General features: G+C 46.9%; 1 protein-coding gene across 1 annotated transcript in view; it reads left to right on the top strand.

Moving 5' to 3' along the window:
• Nucleotides 1–18,980, top strand: part of LOC100677808 (single Ig IL-1-related receptor) — an 83,495-nt gene extending 64,515 nt beyond the window's left edge. Inside the window, exons 4-7 of the mRNA XM_003428080.5 lie at nucleotides 10,523–10,659; nucleotides 10,732–10,896; nucleotides 12,188–12,325; nucleotides 14,749–18,980. Coding sequence (XP_003428128.1) covers nucleotides 10,523–10,659; nucleotides 10,732–10,896; nucleotides 12,188–12,325; nucleotides 14,749–15,182 — 874 coding nt within the window. The 3' untranslated portion in view covers nucleotides 15,183–18,980. The remainder of the gene's footprint in view (nucleotides 1–10,522; nucleotides 10,660–10,731; nucleotides 10,897–12,187; nucleotides 12,326–14,748) is intronic.
• Nucleotides 18,981–19,018: the final 38 nt, after the last annotated feature.

Raw genomic sequence — 19,018 nt, 5'->3', positions numbered from 1 at the left:
TACGGTCTTCCGCGCGCCCTTTCATTACAATAAAGAACACGGGAGAGAAATAAACCAGTATATCGAGAGAAACAAGTCTGCAGACGTGATCGACGCCCCGCGAAAGAGAAGCGACGCCAAAAACAAGTGTACGATCCAACAAAGAGAATGAGAAACAGGAGGTTGCACTAGTCGTTCATCTCAATCCTGAGAAAATGCTGCAGGTGAACCTCGAGAGTCGCGTATAATCGCATCTCTCGTCGGCGTATACCGCAGCTGCGTAAAAAGGGAGGGATCCTCGTTCGGGGAAGCCGAGGTAGCTTCTGGATAATGATTTTCCCTTATATAACGCCGCGAGTCGTAATGTGCATCAGGGAGAGCCGCTTTTCCGAAGAAGAAAGCTCCGAATCGCGCGAAGGCAGAAAGAAAAATCCGCTGCGGCGGAGATAGAGCTGCGCGGATCCGCGAAAAAAGTGGCATCAGAACTTCCAGACGATCGGCGGAGACGGCAACGTATCATTACCGTAATGACGGGCGGAGGGATAGAGAGATCGATTGATAATGCACTGCTACTGACCGAGGAAGGAGAGAATCGAATGAAAGGCCGCCGATCGAGGGGAGATACAGAGCAGATGGTAAATCGGCGAGACTATTACGTTTCCCTCTCCGATCGCTCCGAAAGAGGAATTCCTCGATGATTTTCGAGTAAAAACGGGGCTGAAACATCGTTTACCTTCGTAATTCAGGGAGAAAGCTGCGAAGGAATAATAAGCCGTTTGAAATGGAGATTGAAAAGTGGGGAAGGAAAATATTTGAGGAAAAAGATATAACGAGCGAAGAAGAAATGGAAGTTCGACGAAAGGAAAAAATTTGGGCGAGCGAGAGAAGAATTGCCGAGAAGTTGGGCACAAATAGATAGAAGGAACAAAGGAGACAGAGAAAATGCGCCTGGAAATAAAATATCGCAAAACGCACCGCATGAAATATTAAAAATCCCGAGAGCAGCTACGAGCTGTATATAGTTGGCTCTCGCGCTCGAACTGTATTAGCTGAGCAGCGAGCTGCGCAATATATTCCATACATGATGCATGCATTTTACATGACTCACACTTTTGCTCGCAATCTCGGCGGAGCATCAAGTATGCAGGAGATACTGCACCGCAACACGTGTATTAGTTGTATACGTCAATCCGTCGCACGAGCAGCGATCATAGCGTCATGGTGACAAGGTGTTGTGACTGATTCATTTCGCGCTAATTGCGGCCCATTTTGTCTGCGGAACGAAAAAGGCGCTCTTGTATCCTCTCTCGGTATATGCAACGCCGCAGCAGCAGCTCTTCGAAACAATGTATTTGGAGATGCGATCTCGAGACGTTTGAAATGCTTGCGGAATTATTCGCGAAAGGCCTTTCAAAGATTCGCCGAGTTCTAAAATGAAAAAAATCACGACGAGGCATTACGCGCAACACGGCCTCTTCCAGGCGATTACACGGGTTTTTCGTGCGGGGCTAAAGCCGAGAGGCAAGCGAAGCGCTTCTCCGAATAAGTCGCGCATTAATTCAATTGGCTCGATGCCGATGTTCGCGTGTCTCGGTGACGCGTTCATTAACAATGGGGCTCCGCGTCACAGAATTCACGAGCATCCAGCCAGACGTGAAGCGGGAACCGGTGCGCGCGGGGCAAAAACCGGCGAGAATAAGAGAGATGAAGCTCTCGCTCGGCGAGGGGAAAAACGAAGGCAGACGATGATAAACGAAGAGAGGCGCACGGCTCTGCGCGCATTATTACGTGTATAATGCCTCGCGCAAAAAGAGCAATCGCGGGAGGGAGAGGCGTGGTACGTACGGCGCGCGATCCGGGCCGCTGATTCCCCGCATTCGAGGAACTCGACTTCTCTCTTATTCTCCGGTCACGCGCTCCTTCTTCGTCGAGAGGCTCTTCTTCTTCTTCTTCTTCTTCTGCTCCTACGGCTGCTTCGGGCCCCGCGAGCTTTGGATCTTCGCCGCCTTCTTTTTCTCCCCGCGTCTCTCTCTCTCTCTCTCTCTCTCTCTCTCTCTCTCTCCGTACGTGCGAGTGTACTTATCGATTTATTGGAGGACTGCGCCGCGGAGATTTGCTGCGAGTTTCTTTTTTGCACGTCGAGGGCATTTTTCGGAGGGAGGGGGGAGTCGAATTTATCCTTATCGGCCCTATATGGAATTACAAGAGAAGTATTTGTATTCCGCGTTCCCTCGCACTTTTTATTCACGTGCAACACGGAGCGCCTGCGGTGCAAAAATTTCAAAAACCAGGAACACACGCATAAGTACAGGCTCTATTGCGCGGAGCTGCGGAATGCTAAAATATTAAAGGTTCTTGAATGTCCGGGAAATTCCTTCGTTGAGCGCGTTTTTGAAGCGAGAGCAGGTTTTTTCTAATTTTCCCTTTTCGTAGATGCCTTTTATGCAGTGGACTTTGCAGAGAGCTCCGCGTAATTGTGCTAAATGAGAACGTTATATTTTCGCATTCGCACTGGCGAAGTACTTCATTAGAGTTCGAACCGGCGCACTGTTCCTGGGGTATTTTTAACGATTATCGTCCCCGGATTGCCGAGTCGAAAACGTTTCAAAGCCCTCTTCACCTACGCGAGATGTCGAACGACGCGTGCCGAGGTTATCGGCGGCTTCCGAGTCCTCTCCTCGACGTACAACGTCAGCAAGTCTTGCTTGTGACTTCGCGACATCGCCTGTCTCGTTACTGTCGCAAACTTCTTTTGCCCCGACAACGCATCTTTCGCGCTCGACAAAACAGGCTCCTCTGCGTGGAACTGCCGTTGCGAAGCGAGCTGATTCTCGACTCTCCATGACGCAACGACTTATGCGCAGTTAAATGTCGACGAACTTTTACTCTTCGCGCTACAAATGTCGATGAAATAAAAATATTCGACTCGGATTTACGAATCTGTGAGACTTGATGAAAAATTAACAAGACTCCTATAAGATTTAAAACAACGCCTTCGAGCGCGAAGTTACGGTGAATTTTCGAAAAATTCTTTCGCGAAAAATCGCAAAAAGAAGTTCAGAAGAGCTCGTAGCGCTGGCAGCTACTCCTTTTGATCAAAGGGTCGCGGCAGATTTGATTTTAAGCAGCTCGGGTTTCTATCTGCGCTAGGAACTCTGAAAATCGAAACGCGCGTTTTCCCCGAAATGGAGAATAGCCAAGGCTTCGAAAGGGGAAAAGGGAGAGCGCTCGCGCGCTTCAAATTCATTCCTGCGGCGCTCCGCTCCCTCTTGGCATTGTGCAATCAGTCCTCTTACGATTTACCGCTGCGCGATATTATTTGGAGTTATCAACTCACTCTCTCTGGCGGCGGTATAAATTTCTAAAGCGGCGCGCGCGTTTACTTATCGGACGCAGCGGTTGCGGAGCCATTATTTTCGCATATTATAAGTACACTATATTCAGGCGCGCGCGCGAGCCGAGAGCGAGTGTATAAATACACGGGCCAGGAGCAATAAAGAGAGAAAGAGAAAGAGAGAGAGAGAGAGAGAGAGAGAGAGCCCGAAGGAGTGGCCGGGAAAAGACAAAAGCAGAGAGGAAGCAAAAAGAGAAAAAAGAGCGCACTTCCTTATCTGACCGCCAAGAAGCATTATAAGTAGCTCAGACTTTAACCTACAACTATAACCTCTTTTCCTTTTTTATCTTAATTTCGTAAATACAATTAGTTTTTAAATTGTCCGAGAAGTGGGTCTTTCAGCGGCTCGTGGACGACGAAGAAAGACCGGGGCGATAAGGTCAGCTCGGCTTCAGCGCGCGAGTCTCCTATCTTCCTTTTTCCGCGCGCGCTCTCGAGTGTCTGATTCTCGAATGGCGATAGTCCCGTAGTCCGGTTAAGGGGAGCAGAGCCCGCGGAGGGAAAGAAAGACGGAAGTGCCGGAGAAACAAAGCCGAGAGCACACACGCCATGCTCGTGCCCTTGTTCGGGCCGTGCGCGGAGAGTCGAGCTCGCGCGCTTAGCATATTTTGATGTCTTTATTATCCCGAGTGCAGTCGGGAATCTTTCAAGTTTCCTCACGATCGGGGCATTAGAGCAGAGCTGCTAAATCAAATCCAGCACTTTTACCGATACACATTTTCACACTCAGTCTCCCACGTGCCCAGCCTTTTCAGCGGAGACTCGCTCACCTCGATTCGCAAAAACGAGCATCGCGCGCGCCAGTGAGAGGAGTGAGAGGAGTGGAGGAACAAAGGAGCTGCTGCTGCCGCTGCCTTGGAGCAGTGGGGGGTCCCTGCGGTTCATCGTCGCAGTCATCGGACTTCTCATATTCGCGCACAATGAGCCGAGCTCGGCTTGTGATAGCTACGTGATCGGAAAGGCGGAAAGAGGGTGACTTTGGCTCTCGGGGAGTTGTTTCGAGAGCTTTTTCAGTGCAGCAGGAGGGACATAATGCGCGACTTCCCTCGTCCGGTTATTCGCTCTGAAAATTTAACGAAAACGTCGGCTAACGCAATCAGAGCGCTGATTTAACATCCGTTTATTAATATGCTTTAATCAAACTGCTCCGCAGGTCATAAACTCCCGGCGAAATCGCAGCTGAGGAAGCAGCCGTAGCTCGTTCTCTTGTCCATGCAAAAAAGAAAAAGGAAGCGCGAGTCGCAGCCGAGGAACGTCGCCTTCGACAGAGACGAAAGAAAGAGCTTCCGGTCGAGCAGCCATAAAATCGGCTTTCCGCGCGGTCCAGCGGATCCTTTCTCCGCGGCTGTAAAGCTAGTCAGTCGTGATAACGCGCGCTCCTGCAGGCATTCTACTTGAGAAGTCGAGTAGCGCGAGGGCCGCCTCTCTCCCTCTCACAATTAAACATCTTTTTTACGCGGACGACCTTCAGATTTATCTACATACCAGCAAAGATAATTTTCAGGAAGGCGTGGCTCGATTGACTGAAGCGGCGCGGCTGGTTTCTGACTGGGCGGCGAGCTCCGACCTGCGACTCAACTTCGGCAAAACTAAGTCTATTTTTTGTGGTTCCACGAGAAATGTTAATGATATTAAGTCGTGGAAACTGCCTGGGGTTCCGTTGCCGGACGGAGTGATCGTCCCTTTCAGTGAAGCTGTCGTGAGTCTTGGTGTTGTATTAGACTGTAAACTTACTTGGAAACCGCAAGTGGATGCCATTACGAAAAAAGTCAACAAAGCCCTGTATAGCTTGCGGTTTATCAGAGGCTGCACCACTGAGACTCTCCGCAGAAGACTAGTCGAGACACTCATACAACCACACTTGGACTACTGTACTGTGACCATCCTGGACGCGTCTAACGAACAACGAATACGGTTACAGAGACTGAGCAATTCTTGTGTGAGATTCATCTTCGGGGTTAGAAGGGATGAACATATTAGTCCCTATCGGAGGCGTCTAGAATGGCTACGCACCGATTCCAGAAGGCTCTACTTTGAGGCCATTTTATTATACAAGGTGATTCGAATCGGTGAACCTGGGTACTTGGCCTCATTTTTCGTTAAATACAAGCCGAGACCCTCCGGCAGAGGAGTTCCTCCGGAACTAAGCATGCCTGCTGTGAACACCGAGACCGGGGCTAGAGCTTTCCAGGTCCAGGGTGCTCGTTTCTGGAACCCTCTCCCTTCTACCCTGCGTAACCTACCATCCCTCGCCTCCTTCAAGGGGGCACTGCGGCGACATCTGCTGGCTATCGAATCGTGATGACTCTGAGCCCTCTGGCGCTGCGTTTTTAATCTAGTCTGACTCGGCCTATAGGCCGTAATAATTTTTCAGTATTATGTACTCTGATACTAATAGGTCTATGACCAAACCTCACGTGTACAGCGTAAAGTTAGAAAGGTTTATTGTGATAATTTATACTGTGATATTTAACATGACTAAATGTGATTTTTTTTGTGACGGTATTTTTACCAAAGTATTATTTTAATCTGTGTAGGACAAACAATTTTATCTTCCAAAATGCTGTAATTATATTTTTTTATATTCTCTCTTTGTTAGTTTGTATGAGACACAGTCTTATGTGACCTCAAGGAATTGTATTGTTTTTTGCTTTGAGCAAAATAAAGATCTCTCTCTCTCTCTCTCTCTCTCTCTCCCTCTCTCTCTCTCTCTCTCTCTCTCTCTCTCTCTCTCTCTCTCTCTCTCTCTCTCTCTCTCTCTCTCTCTCTCTCTCTCTCTCTCTGTATGGCAGTGTAACGGCTGCACTGAAATTCTCGCCTGACCTTTCGCCGACAAATTCCGCGTGTGGCGAAGTGTGCGGTACTTTGATAATGGAGATTTTGAGTGGGGGGGGAGGTGCACTTCCTTCTATCGAGAGAGTTATTTGACGAGGGCAGGCTTCCATGTTACAAAGCTTTGCGACCGCGCAGCTTTGAACGAGTCTCGTTTTCCGGATATATGCGTTACAGTAGCTCGGAAAATCCGAAATTCGCCAGAGCTTCGAGGTAAGGAGAAGTGTTCCGTTCCAGCGGACGTCGCGCGAATTGAACCGACAAGCAGACAGGCAGGCAGGCAGCTATCGACTTTTTTCATCCGAACGCGAGAAGCTCCGCGACAATAAATAAAGCGTCGCGCGCGAGCTCATTTGCCTGAATAGCGCATGTGCCCGAGGTTCTCGCGATTAATGAACTCGTGCGCCGCCGCGGGAGAGATTCTTCGCGCGCGAGGGGGTTGTGCTGCCGCTGCAAACTAGGTCGTCGCCCCGATGTAATTGCTCAGACTTGGCGCGCGATTGTTGCGGCGTTTCAGCTCTTTTTAGACGGGGAATACTGCAAACGTTCGGCCTCGATCATCCATGCAACAAGATGGTCCACTTGACTCGGCTGGCGGACAAACAGATCCAACCAGATTAAAGCCAGAGAGAGAGAGAGAGAGAGAGAGAGAGAGAGAGAGAGAGAGAGAGAGAGAGAGAGAGAGAGAGAGACAGAGAGAGAGAGAGAGAGAGAGAAAGAGAGAGAGAGAGAGAGAGAGAGAGAGAGAGAAAGTGAAAAAGCCCAGCCCCTTCTTCTTCGCCTCCTCTTCCTTTCCCCGGGCTCCTCAAAGCTAGGCACTTGAATTCTTAAACGGCCGAGGGGCTCTGATTGCCGCCGCTTTTCATTCGACTGGCTCCGCTCGCCCCGCGAGTAATACTCGGAATTAATTTCTCACGCTTTTGTGGAGTCCTTACGGGCGGTCGCTACTCCTTATACTCCTTATTCTACGACTTCTCCTTCTGCTTCCTCTTCTTCGTTCCCTCGGATTCCCTGAATTGAGAAAACCCGCCGAGCCATTGTTCATCGGCCTTTCTAATTGACGAGATTTTAATTTGCGCCTGCTATTCACGCCGCGACTTGGCGAGCGCTTATTACTTTCGAAGGCGGATTGAACTTTTAATTGAATTAATTGCCTCTGATGAACCTCGCCCGGATGAGTACCGCGACGGGAATATAGAATATAGTAAGAGACGAAGAAACACAGAGGCCGACTCGGTAAAGCAGTAAAATACAAACGGCGCGCGGCAAATCGAGAAATTCCAGGAGACTCGGCTGTTCAGCAAACAGATTCAACTTCAAGACTTGATAGAGCGGAGAGCGCGAGTACGTCCTCGACAATGCGCGGCGCATAATTATTCCCAAGGTGGGTGTATGAATGCGTGCGGTTGCAGGAGGAGCGCGGCGCATCAGACTTGGAACTCACTTTCGCCTCCTCGTCTCCCGAAACTTCGCGCTCTGTTTGTAATTTCGCGCTGCGCAGCTGGGAGCTTAATCTGCTTACACAGTCGCGAGTAGCTACGCGGCGCGAGCTCCGGCTGCGATTATTAGGGCGTCTTTTGTCCTGACCTTTCTTTTTTTGGCTGCCGACGCTTTTTGCCGCCTTGGATTTCGACTGCTGGCGGATGAATTTTTGACGAGAGCGTATACCCGCCACAGCCGAAAGTGGAGCAGACGGATCTTCAATTTATGCCGCTGTGTGTATTTCGGGCTCGGGTCAGAGCTCGCATACATAACGCATAATATAATCCTTCGCGCGCGCGGTACACTGTTGTCCAATTATTATTACGAGATAGGGATTTATTTGCGGCTGGCTGAGTCCAAAAGTTCAGGAACCACGTTTATCATAATTCAGAACGGAGAGACTTGTTTAGCACAGCCAGTGCACACGACTGGCCGCAGAAAACCAGAATTAGTTTGTACTTGTTGGTTGCACGGCTCATAATGAAGCTGGCGGCGGAAAGTCAAAAGCCTTAGCTCCAAGTTTAACGTCAAACTCCGCGGCGCACAAAGGCGAATTAGACGCTCCTCTGGGCTATCGCGTTTTTACCGCACCGACGAGTTGCTTGCTTCCATTTGCATTTCCGAAGCTCACGAGCGCTAATTCCCCATTCCGGCGTTCAGGTTTTTCCTTTCGCGCTCTGAAGAAACGAACTACACGATATGGCCTTCGTTACGCAATGATATAATTACCGCTTTGATTCGCTCCGGCTTACATAAACCCGCGCGCAACTCGCCTCGTGAGAAAATGAGAGACGTCGTCCGGGGCTGCGTAACGAGCTGCGCGACGAGTTTCATCGTCGGCACTTTTTTTTAGACGTCCTAGTGCAGCTACGACTGCGTAAAGCCAACGGCTGATATGGCTGGCGTTTACGTCAGCCGAGATTTATTTTTACGCCGCCATCAAAAGGACCGTTTGAGCATCTTTCGGTTATACTGCGCGCGGCGGCGGGCGATGTGACCCAGTTGTGGCGCGGCGCCGAGTCGAACGAGGCAGTTATTGTTCGAATATTCAATTGTCGCGAAATGTCGGGGATAAAAATGTATTACCTCCGAATGGCCGATATATTTCAGCCGCGCGGGCTTGCCGAGGTCGTTGCGAATGATTCACTTTTTGCACAAGCGCTTATTAGGCATTCGCATAGAAGATTACGCACAGGTGTTTGTAGCCCGGAAACTTTTCTCATAAACAAGAAGTCTTATGCCTTGTCGAGACACCGGCAGAAAGCTTAGCCAACTTTGCAGAAGTTCCGGTGCGAAGTTTCGAATTTTCGAATTTCCCCTGCTCACTCGCTCGCGGAAATATTTATTCATTCGTCAACTCGGGATTCCCGCGCAAGGTAAATGAGACGAGTGATGCTTCATCGCAACACTCTCGAAAAAAGCAGCAGACCGTATGCACGAATGACGAAACCCTCCCCAGCCACTCGTTAGTTTTTCCTCGCTCGAAAGAGGGAAAAAGGAACATGAAATCCCTCTGCACGCGCAAGTAGCCGTAAAAGCGCGTCAGCCAAAGGCCGGTGTACGCGTATAAAAAAAAAAAGAAGAAAAAAAACGAAGAGAAGGACGACAAGGAAGGAAGGACGTGCGCACGGCTCACGACCAAGGCGGCCGAGCGATATTCCGCTCGGCTAATTTAATTACGCGAGCGAGCGAAACATTACGACTCTCCGCAATTAATTCCGAGCGCATAATTTCATCTCTCGCCCCGAAAAACCGGCCGCGCCGTGGGAATGCTCCCCCTCACTCTCGCGCGCGTCGCGAATTTTTGTACGCGGGAATTTCGAAAGAGCTCTCCCGCCGGTGAATATGCATATAGAGAGCTCAGCTGAGCGTTATACTTACCTGCGAGAGGCCGCGGCGTTTTTTTCGTCGCCGAGAGAGCTTCATACGCCTGTTTAGAGGCGGCGACTTTTAGCGGGAGAGATAAATCTTCCGCGCGCGGAGAGGTTGTTGCGCTCTCCTTTCCTTCTTCTCTTTTTCGTAATTTTATGATGATGCTGCGTAATGTAGTGCAAGAGGGAAAACGCCGTCGGGCGATGTTTTTATTCCGTGCGAAGAAAGAGCGGGCCGGGCGTTTTAAGCGCCCGCGAGAGCCGAGGGAAATTTCACAGTTTCATCCATCGACGAGAGTTTCGGCATGCAAATTTTTTAACCACGCGCACATCGCACCGCGAAGCGAACCGATCGAGCCTCTCGACCGATCAAAGGCCAGCGATCCGTAGAAGCGAAAATAAGACGCGCAAAGAGCACTCGGAAAATATTCCCGCGAGCGATAACGGCGAACTTTTGCTTGGATTCTTATGCTCGCGAGCAACTTCTTTCAATATAAATAGAGTTTAATGGCTCCGCCGCGGCGCTAAAGCTTCGAGAGCCGGACGCAATCGGACGGAAGAAGACGGAGGAGCAGCACTATACACTCGGACGTTCGCTCGCGCTCAAGTGCTCGCAGCTCCGAGTTGAAACGTAATAAAGCTTAGACGCGCGGCTGCTGCTGCGCCAGAGCTTTCGCGGTCGGGCTTAATTGATGCTTCTCGAAGAAATTCTTGAGATTATTTTGCTTCTACAAGTGCAAGGCACTATTCTCGGCGGCTTTTCAACATATCATGATGATATAACTGTTTGTTGATAATCGCACCTCGACTTTCTGTTTTGATTGGCGAGGGAGACGTCGTTTCGTGTTTGCGCCCTAATTACTCAGACTTGACGGGAATCGGGATCCTCGCGCAGACGAAGATGGACCGGGCGCCGTTACCAATCGATCATGCGTTTGCGAATTGCTCTTGTTTCTGCTTACAGGGAGCGCGACCAGATCGTGGGATCCTACCTGGTGATCGAGGAAATCACTCTGGAGGATTACGGAGAATACATGTGCCAGGTCAGCAACGGAGTCGACGACGACGACATCAAGCTCCCGGTCCACCTGTACCGTCAAGGTATGGGCATAGCGGATAATCGATTGGCCCAGCTTACAAGCATCATCAATTCAGCCACCTCGTATTTTTCAGAGCCGCAATTCAGCCTGGGACTGCAGAACGGCTCGTGGCGCAAGTCTCTGCTGCTGGCGGTGCTGGTGCTGGTACTGCTCTTCTCGGCGGCGGCTTTTTACGCTCGCTGCTGGCTGCCCCTGGCCCTCCTCTGCCGCGACAAATTCGCCCCGCTCGAGGAAAACGGTAATTATCGTCGTCCGACGACGAACACATCTACTGCCTAATTACCGACTTAATTACGGGCTCTATTCCCTCTCTCTCTCTCTCCCCCCCCCCCCCCCCCCCCACGCCGCTGCAGCAGGGCGATTTTTTTCGGATGGATGTCTTCTTCGCGCACGACGCGCGCATGGAAATGGCTCGGCTTTTTTCCGGCTATTTGCGCGCGGCTTAATTGCATGATTATTCTTGAGGGAGTTTTTCGGCGCTCTTTCTCTCTCTTCATTTCCGTGAGAACGCCTGGGGCGACATTGTTGGAAGTCTATAGTTCGAAAGAAGACGAACTCGGAAAAGAATAAAGCCCTCAGCAAAAGTTCAGACAGATCGGAAGTCCAATATTTGACTGATATCGAAGGCAAAGATCGACTGCTAATAAAAAAGTCCGACACACGAAGAGGAGAGAGGGGCGGGGGGGGGGGGGGGGGTCCCCCGTCTGTCGCATAGATCGTCACGTGTGTGCACGCAGTGTCTTGCGCGACGCGCCTCTGTGACGACTCGTCTAAAATACTAACGCCGTCGCGCATCTCCTCTGATAAATATTTAACACCTGTATTTCCGCGAGCGCAGCCGTCTGGCTCGGGTTTATTTATAAATCTCGCGTTTGCAATCGACCGTTACACCGGCGATCCGAAAATAAAAGAAGCACGCGTGATTTCGAAAAAACGGCTCGATGAGCAATTAGTCTTCGGTTTATAATTATACGCTTCTCTCTCCCCCTCTCTCGCTATTTCTCTCTTTGTCCCCGCGTGTATCGCAAATGAAGCGCGTCGAATTGAAATGCGCCGAACGCTCGAATTTTTTATTCATTTGCCAGCCATTGTTCGAGGTACAATGCGACCGACTGGCGGCGCGCTCGAACTTTTTTCCCCCGAGCGAGCTCGGCTTATTTTGCTTTTCGCCATTTAGGAGCTTGTTCGGCCTCGACGTTCCGCGCGCAGGCCGTTTTCGGGAGCACGAGTCAACGCGGCGAAACGTCGTCTTTAATTATATTTTTCTGCTAAAACTGCTGGATCGCGCGTCAAATTGCGGACAGCTCGGGGAACGGTCTCAAATTTTTTATGACTCGGCTTTTAACAGAAGAGGCAATTCAATTTCCGATAGTCCGTTGTACAGGGTACAATATTCAATAAGGGATAGCGCACATTCAATCAGCGTGCGCTGTCGCGTTTTTCCATATTCTCCTCTCTACCCCCGTATCCTACTTATCAGCAGCCATAAACAAAAATGTTCCCTTGGTCAAACGAAAAATCAATTGCAGATGGGAAGGAGTGCGACGCTCTCGTCTGCTATCACGAAAAGGACTCGAACCTCGTGGTTGGAATCGTCATCCCGACGCTGGAGACGAGGCACCGCTACAAGTGCGCCTCGCTCGAGCTCTCGAACCTCAGTCAACACTGTAAGTATTTTTAATTAACATTACACGACCCGCCACCGCCGGCGAGCGATATTCCATCAAGAATAGCTCCTCTAATTAAAATCTGCTGCAATCGATCGAGCGTTAATTGAAGTGGTTGAGGTGCGCTTTTGCCTCGTCAAAAATCGACAACAACGAAATTTGCTCCACGCAAGACGCCTCCAGGAATAAAACCCGCGAAAAAAGAGGCGCGCGCGCACACAATGTGTCGAGTTAACTGCGGCGAACAATATGCATCAGTCTCGCCGTTTTATTTTTCCTCGCGCACACATTTCATTTCGCTCGCCTCCTCCCGATGAAAAGCCCCGCAATCTCATGCAAAACCATTACTCCGCGTGCGGCTCGGACGTTTAATGGCAGTCGCGTGACGAAAAACTTTTTTACCTTTCTTCTTCTTCTTCTTCTTCTTCTTCTTCGTGTCTGCGTACATGTATAGTATGGCTTTCGAGCTGTGCGGGAAAAAGGGCGAGGCGCGAAAGCGATTCAGTGGAAACAATGCGCATCGCGTTTTTTCCTTCTTTCTTGCCTCTCTCGGCTCCATCGATTTTTCTGTAATTCGATAGAGGGAAGTTCCGCGGGAGTGTGTTTTGATCTTTTGACGTGCTACCGGCAGTTGATGGATTGTTGCGGGGAAAAAGGGAGGTTTTTTTCGGCGGGATAATTGAGATTTCCTGAGCTCGCGAGAAAATTGAAAAGCGCCGCTCCGCGCACGCCAACGAGAATAACGAGATATCGAAAAGTGATTTTCGAATGTTATAGCTGCACACGTGTGCGTAGGATTTTTCAATTTCCATTCAGTTGTACCGCGAATCCAATGGACTTTTGTCTCGAGTTCTGCTCGATTGCCGAAAGCCTCCTGTCGATAATTCCCTTGATGAACAATCCTTTCGCGAGCACGATTTCGAGAGTTACAAAATAGTCGCTCCTATTTTCAATTTCGTTAATTCCATCCGCACTGCAATGATTACGGCGAGTCATCTCGAAATTGCACCAGGATCTCGGTCTAAAATAGCAAAAAAGTGCAGCAGCTCTCGCTGTCTTATCATATTTTCCACTGGCTGCCTTGTAGACAGCAGCGCGAGATAAGCTGGAAAATTCATTAACTTCCGAGAGCGCTTTAATTAAAACACGCTCTCTCTCTCTCTCCTCAATTTATCAATTATGAAACATCGGAGTAGAGGACCGTCGATTAAGCCAAAGTGAAATTCCCGCGCGGACGTTGAATGGACGCATAAATTCAAGTTTTCCGAAAGAAATTGTGAAAAATCATCGGCTGCGGGACGATTTTCCCATCAGCGCGGCGCGTCAGGGCTGTTTAATTAAAAAGGAACGAGAGCAGAGAGCGGGGCTGCGGGCTTATCGGCCTTATCGTAATACGCGTCGTGGCACCTGTCCGACGTCGCTAATGCGGATCCGTCGTCAGCCCGGCGAGGAGGCAGCATCGGAATCACGCTAGACCGGTAAATCGAATTAGAAACTTTAGCCAGTTGCCGCCGGCGTTACTGCCCCCGAACGAAGATGGTAATCGAGCGAGATGATGTTTCGGAGCTTTTCGAGCCAGTTATGCGGGGAAGTTGCTTTAATTTAACTTGTATTTGTTCGCAATTTAAACAATACTCTTCCATGTTTTATGCTGCGCCACCTCTTCAAACGATAACGATAGCATAACAACACGAGGTACCACCTTTGGAAGATTGTTAATTAAGCGCAGCAAAAAGGGCTGATTTATTATGCGAAGAGTCGCGTCGAAAAGCAAACGGCCCTCGCAAAGAACACCAGAAAGAAAAACTCCTCGGGGGCCATCCTCGCGGAACAGCGACTCGTTTGTCGCTCGACGAGGACGACTGACGCGTATCAGAGTCAAGAGTTTTTCTTTGATGCGCCACTAGTTAGACTAGCATAGCTGTGCGCGCGAAACTTTGGCCTTCCATATTTTAGCCGTTCCGACGCACGGAATCCCCAAGTTTGCTCCTTCTACCTCTTCTCCTCCTCCTCTTCTTTTCCGCTTTTTCTTTTCTCTCGTCGCTGGCTTATATTTTCCTCGCCGGGAGGTACGAAAGTGCACCGGGGTATTCTTTATCTGAGAGCAGACGAGGGAATGTATTTGTGATTTACAGTTTGATTAAATTCGCGAGAAGCGAATTACCGGCATATTTTTCGCGCCGCGTTCAAGGGAAATATTTGAATTTCCAACTGCGCAATTTTAAAAGAATTCGTCCCGGTAATTATGCGCGGGGCTATGCACAAAAGAGAGGAATGTAGCCATAGTTCACGTGACGGAAATGCCCCCCGCGCTTGTCCGACTAGTCATGCAGGTCGCGCGCGCGCGCATATTTAACGCAGGATCGTCCCTTTGAGGAGTCTTCGCACGGATGTCCATAACGCTTTTGTTTCGCCTGTTCCAGGGAGCCTCGAGATAGCGCCTCAGGCAGCGACGGCCCGTCGAGTGATCGTGGTGCTCAGCCCTGACAGTCTAAACAGCGGCTGGACAGAGTCTAGCTTCGGCCACGTGGTCAAGCAGCTGTCGACCCTGGCCGTCCGCACCATAATCATCGCCCTGAAGGAGCCACCGACGTCTCCGGTCATGGCGAAGTGCTCGACTCGCGGCCGGCGCGACGCGACGACCCCCGCCGAGCAGCAAGTCCCGGTCCCGAACCAGGAGATCCTTCGTTGGCGCGAGTCGGACGAGCGCAAGTTCTGGTACCGACTGAGGCTGGCCCTGCCTCCTGTGAGGCCGGCCCAGCCCGAGGGCCCGAGCGTCGCCATGATCGTCCAGGCCAACGGCAAACCCGGCCAGCAGAAGGCCAGGTCGAGGGAGAGCCTCGAGGTGCTCGTCTAGAACGAGGAGATGCCCGAGAGCTGCTTCTGAGGGCTTGGCTCCTCTGCTTCGGGGAGACGCTTTTTCGAAATGCCTCGACCGAGCTTTACCGCTCAGCCGTTGCGTCGGCGAGCGCTATGCCACTTGGTTCGTGGACGTTGTGTATAAAGGATGCTGGAGATGAAAGTGCGAGAGTCTCAGTCCGCGCAGCTTTCAACTATTCGCGTGATCGCGCGACAAAAGAGAGAGAGAGAGAGAGAGATGATGGAATATGTATGTAAAGTATAACGTGCGACGAGCACTTTTTCTAGTTATACAACAAAGCCGCGCACAGCCTTGCTGTATCGGGCGGCCAAATTAATTGATAATTTTAGTTACTATAATGGGTTTTACGTGGCGCGAAAGACGGGAAATCATACTTAAGTCGTGTTATCCCTTTCATGGCAATGCTTATGAAGTGCATTTTATCGCAACGAAGCTCGATTAATGTTTAAAACAGACTTCTAGCGTCGATGCTGCATATGTTATCCTTGTGAAATATCATGCACGTGAATGTTTGTTTTTAAATGTAAATCGGATTGCTTCCGAACGTCTGAAAATGATCGATTAACTAATGAGAGCTGTTGACTAACAACAAGTAGATGATGCGTCTTTCACACTTATTCTGAATTGTAAATATTATCATTTATTTTTAATTATAACTTGTATTTTTTATTTCTAATGCGAACCCAGTGAAAGAAAATAATTATTTTGAAAATCAATTAGAAATTATTTTAACGAGGTCTGTTGTATATCTTTGTAAAGTTTATTAGTTACGCTTAAATTCAAAATATCGGTTCCTCTCTCGACGAAAGACTTGTAAAAAGTAATAGAAAATTACTTATTGAACCCATATTATACAAATATATACTCTGAATAGTAGTAGATGTACTGAATTGAACTTCGATAATTCTTTCTCGTATTCACACCCCGTAGCTATCCGTTTTAACTGCAAAAGGAACAAGTTTCAAGTATTCGGAAAAGGCATTTTTTAATTTTTCCTCTTTATTGCGAGAGCCTATTAATAAGGCTGCTGTTTTTGTTCTCTAGAACATAGCAGATTTCGTAAAATTTAAGTCTTATCAGAAGACTGCCATGTTAAACGTGATTAAATTTCAAGTTCTTCGAATTCAGGAAAAAGGAAAGTAATACCTTGTAAAGAGAAAAAAGCGATTTGACTCGCTTCTTCATTATAGATATGCTCTTGTTAAATCCATGTCTTGGATCCTTTGAACCAAACTTAAAAGTTAACTTTTTTCAAAGTTGATTATTCAGTGTAAATCTCTCTTAAAGTAAGCCAGTGACATAATTATGCGCTTGAGTGTAGTCTTTGTTCCTCAGTAACTGGTAAATATTATTCGACCAAAATAAGTCAGACTTGAAAATCTACTGCCATCAATTTTTCACTGCTATTAAATTTAAACGTGTATTTTAATATTTTTCAAATGCATAACAGAATTTATGGAAAATCATTGTAATATGATTGTTATAACGAGTGTGCATTTACCTTAATGAGATCCTCTATATACCACGTACGATCGGTTTACAAGGCTCCAAAATGTGGCAAGTGTACTTTTGTAAATGCTTGTTGTAAACGTGTTTTACAATGAATACTATGATATATTGCACAGATATGAGAATAAAAGCAAATAGAAAATACGACTGATGGGCGAATTATGAAAAGTTAGAAACTGGGCTTGAGCGATTGTAAATACTCCGACATCAATAAGATGCTTCATCGACGTACTATAAGACTATAACGATACGCACTTTAGCACTAGACGAATTTGTTAACTGTTAATGAATATATTTCATTATACTTATTAGCATAAGTTTAAAAAGATCCGTGTCTAGAAAGTTATTAACAAGTTTGTTCAATGCACCTTGAGAACACATTTTATTCGCAGTGCGATTTTCAAAATCAAATTTAAGACACAATCTATCGGAATAATGTTGTTATCGTCTATTATCCTCTATTTAGAGTCGCACGACCCAAGTCGAAAGGTCTTCCTTTAGACGATACGTCATTATTACTTTTACGTCCAATTTGTACATAAAAATATACGTTCAACCCCCTAATAAGAAAATACGAAAGTCGACACAAAAGTGTCATTATTTATTCGAAAATTATCAAGGCGTACTGTATTATTTATAAATATAAATATATATACATACAAAATTAGATGCGACGATTGCGACACCATACACGCATATCAAATACACAGGTACACAGTTTTTGATGAAATTCGTTGGTTTGCTTGTAATCGCGGAATCTTCGTCCATTTATTTGTTCTTGATTTTCGCCTATATTTCGAGCTGAAAGAGTCAGGTATAACATTCAAACAGTTCGATAGACTACTACCTTTTAAAGATTGTTTTTGCGCGATATCGTTTCAGCTTCAGTTTTTTGATATGAAAAACGAAAAATTTTACATACATATATGTACGTTATAATAATAGCCTTGTCGTTAGTATTAGCATGTTAAAATAAGCGATTGCATCGATATCAATATTGAATATTTGAAATCTGCTTAATCAACTTTGTTGAAAAGGTTTCACCTGCTTCGAGTTAGAACGAGTACGAAACTCGCGATTTGTGTGCACTGTTAGCAGTCGATCTAGTTCAAAAAATTTTGACCTAAATTTTGTGCGGAGAAAAAGTGCTTGAAAAATGTGTTACTAAGAATAAAATACCAAATAGATAAATATATACCTTTAAAAGAAAGATCATATTTTTGTATTATACAATATGATTTTAATTAAGTTTATTATGCACAATCCTACTCAAGAATGGAAATGATTAATTTTGTAATTGTTAATAAATTGAGTTTAGTGAATCTCATTTAAGAACAAAGTTTTTGGTTATTTATTCATACTCCATAACACAAATTAGGGATATAATTTTTACATATAACAATTTTCAATCATTTTATTTCTAAAAACGAATTCTTAGACCAAATGACGAAAACATAGACTCCTCTATATAAGTCTTCTTTTTAATTTTGTTCACGAAACTGGTGCAAAGGCGCAGTCATACTCGAAATTGCGAGCGAGTGCTCGTCGGCTCGAGTCAGCAGGTGGAATTGCTAAGGCTGCAACGAGCTTCATTTTTCAGCGACGATATACGAATAATCTCTTTACTGTCAGTATTACGATACACTAGCGCGTACTCGACTCGCGGATATTGCGACTCGGGTAGAAAACGTACATGCAAGAATAACTTTATATTATGCACCGAGACTGTATTTTACTTGCCTAACGAGCCTACGAATAAGCTTATTCAGTAGTGAATATTTGTGTATTTTATTTTTATTCACTCATTTCATATTAACGTAATTTATTTTTTGGAAAAAGATAATAAAAAATTTAACTATGATTTGTTAACGAAAAAATAAAAATTAAGTGACGAATTTGTGCACAAATTAAAGATATATGAGCATGTATGCTTCTGTCCATTAGCTATTGTGAGACGAGTATAAACAGAAATAGATCATAACCACACCTACAGTTACTTTTTCTTTTCAAAGCAGAACATACAAAACGGTTTCCTTATTCATAACGTCATCTACGATTAAAGTTCGAATGCTGCGACCTTCGAAGGAAAATTCTTATGTGATAAATATCGATTGTAGTAAATACAGACATTTTCTTACCTATATTCTACGTAGTTAATAGTGCTGTCCCTAAGCTTTGGGATGTATACCGGCATTTCGTTATTATTACTTTCTTTGTATTGTACTTTTATATAAATTTATTATTTAATAAAACTAATTTATGATACAACGTAAACTTTATTTATTCTCGTAATAACCTAAAAA

This window comes from Nasonia vitripennis, chromosome 4, assembly GCF_009193385.2.
Source record: "Nasonia vitripennis strain AsymCx chromosome 4, Nvit_psr_1.1, whole genome shotgun sequence".
NCBI lineage: Eukaryota > Metazoa > Arthropoda > Insecta > Hymenoptera > Pteromalidae > Nasonia > Nasonia vitripennis.
The sequence above is the reverse complement of the archived record's forward strand: the minus strand, read 5'-3'. Positions and strand labels throughout refer to the sequence as shown.